Source organism: Strongylocentrotus purpuratus, unplaced genomic scaffold (genome assembly GCF_000002235.5).
Source record: "Strongylocentrotus purpuratus isolate Spur 01 unplaced genomic scaffold, Spur_5.0 spur5_scaffold_11, whole genome shotgun sequence".
NCBI lineage: Eukaryota > Metazoa > Echinodermata > Echinoidea > Camarodonta > Strongylocentrotidae > Strongylocentrotus > Strongylocentrotus purpuratus.
Window position 1 is genome coordinate 1338353 of NW_022145596.1, and position 2612 is coordinate 1340964.

The 2612-nt window shown below is 42.0% G+C and overlaps 1 protein-coding gene across 1 annotated transcript; it reads left to right on the forward strand.

Moving 5' to 3' along the window:
* LOC100892390 (gastrin-releasing peptide receptor-like) lies at positions 1-1414 on the forward strand. Its single transcript, XM_030981229.1, has one exon. The coding sequence runs from the start codon at positions 112-114 to the stop codon at positions 1372-1374; it is 1263 nt and encodes a 420-aa protein (XP_030837089.1). The 5' UTR covers positions 1-111; the 3' UTR covers positions 1375-1414.
* Positions 1415-2612: the final 1198 nt, after the last annotated feature.

Here is a 2612-nt window from a genome sequence, read left to right on the forward strand (position 1 = left end):
CATTGAAATAACTGAGAGCAGATTGTCAATGTCATAGCATACAACTGAATTATTTTAGAGGATTCGATAGAAAGATAGTACTTTGACTAAGATAGGCCTATAACCCTGTCGATGTGTTTTCACAAAATGGCTTCAGAGACACTTGAGTCTTCGGACAGAGCGATCAAAATGATGAGCGATGTATCAGGAGAGGATTACTGGGGTACTAACACTACCAATGGGACCGATCAATGGACCTTAGCTCCACTCCCAGATCACTTTAGGAAGATCCCGTGGCCGCAGCTTATTGTTATGATCATCGTACTGGTCTTTGGTGTGATAGCTAATCTCTCCATCATCTTTATCGTCCTCAAGAACAAACGTTTGAGATCCACCCCGAACATCATCGTGGTCAACCTGACGGTTGGAGACCTACTCTGTCTCGTGCTCAATCTCCCTCTCATCATTGACTACCACTTCAGATTTCAGAGGAACTGGGTGTTTGGTCAGTTCATGTGCAAGTTTGCCCATAGCAGTATGGTGGCCAGTGGATGTATCACCGTGTATTCTCTGATGGCTTTAGCGATTGAGCGCTATCTGGCTATTGCCTGGCCTTGGCGTAATCGCGCCAGTAGCCGATGCGTCAGGCTGTCCCGAAGCTGTTTCTTGGGTCCGACCTGGCAGATTGTTCTCATGATATGGGTCGGAGCGTTCCTAGTTGGAGCCCCGATTTGGTACACAGCACAAGTGTACGTCTACTACGATGACGTGAATGTTTGTATGTTTATCAACCATGGTCAGCAAGTTGCACAGATTTACAAAGTATTTCGTCTCCTGTTTGCGTTTCTAATCCCTTTAGCAGTGATCATTGGTGCCCATACACTCACTGCATATGCACTTATCAAGAGTGTTCGAGAGCCAGTCATTGGTGTCACCCCACAGGTTTCTCCTACGAATCGTCAAACACCACGCGTACGGTCACGAGTCAAGCTGGCGATCGTCATCACCGTACTCTCCGCGATGTTCTTCTTCGCTTGGTCACCCTTCTATCTGTTCAGTATCTGGTTCCAGTTCTATTACAGTGAGACCTTCGAGACATACGCCATGTTTGAATTCCTTCGCTGGAGAAGTGTTCCGATCTACGTGCTCAGCTGCTTGAATCCCATCGCGCTCTACATCCTAAGCACACGGTTCAGACAGCAGTTGTTCAATGATATCTTCTGTTGCTTTGGTGATCGCAGGTTCGCCTGGAAGCCTTCAGAGACCTTCAGCTCATTGAAAGGATCCTTCTTCACGGCTAGTACCTTCAGGAGTAGGTCAAACTTTAACAGAGGGTCTTCATCAAGCCGGTATGATCGAGGGACACCAGTAGCGGCATCTTCTGAAGAATTATAAGATGTGAGGTGAGGCACCATGGTCACAGTATAGGAATAGACCATCAGACTACTTAACGTGGTATGAACATGATGATAGTTTATCGTCAAGTGTTTTCAGTATTTAGACAATATTTGGAGGAAACCGATGTCACATCTCGTCAAACTGTGAAATATGTTATCCATCTTGAATTGTAATTCTTACTCGAGTTGAAGCTAGGGTTATACATTAACAATTTGTATGGTGTTTGTGTTTAGAAACTGTGCAACGAATCCCACCAATGGCATAGCAAATGTTGATATGCCACAAGGAATGGAATATGTAAATAATAGGCAGTATGTTTGATATGGGGATAAATGTGTTCTAAGTCTTCTGATTTATAGAAGTTTAAGTCTCTTACAATCTCAAAGTGTCAAAATTGTCAAGTGTCGATGAAAAATTATTGTACAATCGCAAGTGGTTCGTATGCCCAATTCCGTTTCTTTTCACAAAGTAGTCAAATGTAAAGAAATTAATTTATTTCATGTTCATGTCTTTTTAATACCTAGCTATACTTGTTTTTAAAAAAATATTATAATTCTGTATTGTAGAAAACTGTTAACATGTAACGTAGATTTTCTTACCATAATATAATATCCTTGGAGCCGATCTCACATGGTAGGACTACTGCAGAAACAAAAGATTTTAATAACGGTACCTAACATAGGTGGAAATTGCTCTTGTGTATTTCGGGTACCCCACTTTTCTAACCAAAAAAAAAGGTAGAAGAGAGAGAGAGAGAGAGAGAGAGAAAGAGAGAGAGAGATGGGGAGAAAGAGAGAGAGAAAGAGAGAGGAAGGGATGGAGAAAGATTTTTTTTACGTTTGGAATACTTTTAACTATGCAGTCACTCCGAGCGTTTGATTATGAGTGATAATTCATTTAGCAAAATAAAAAGATGCGAGAACGAAAAATCGGGTTCATTGATGTTTAATAATGTGTTAAAAAATGCCCACCCTCGTCAAAATCATTTGGGGACATGTGGTTCTCTCATTCATGATTGTGATGTTACGAGGTGAAGTCCAAAATCTGAAAGCAGAGTAAAAAAGGGGACGATCTGATTCTTCAATTACTCTTGAAGAACAGATGACTGATGTGTCTTTCTTAATGACTTCTGGCCTAGTCAAGGACCTCTATGACCTTTTCAGTATATCGCTGACAATATACAGGCGGTCCTGGGACGGCCAAAGAACCACCCACCTACACACACACACACACAT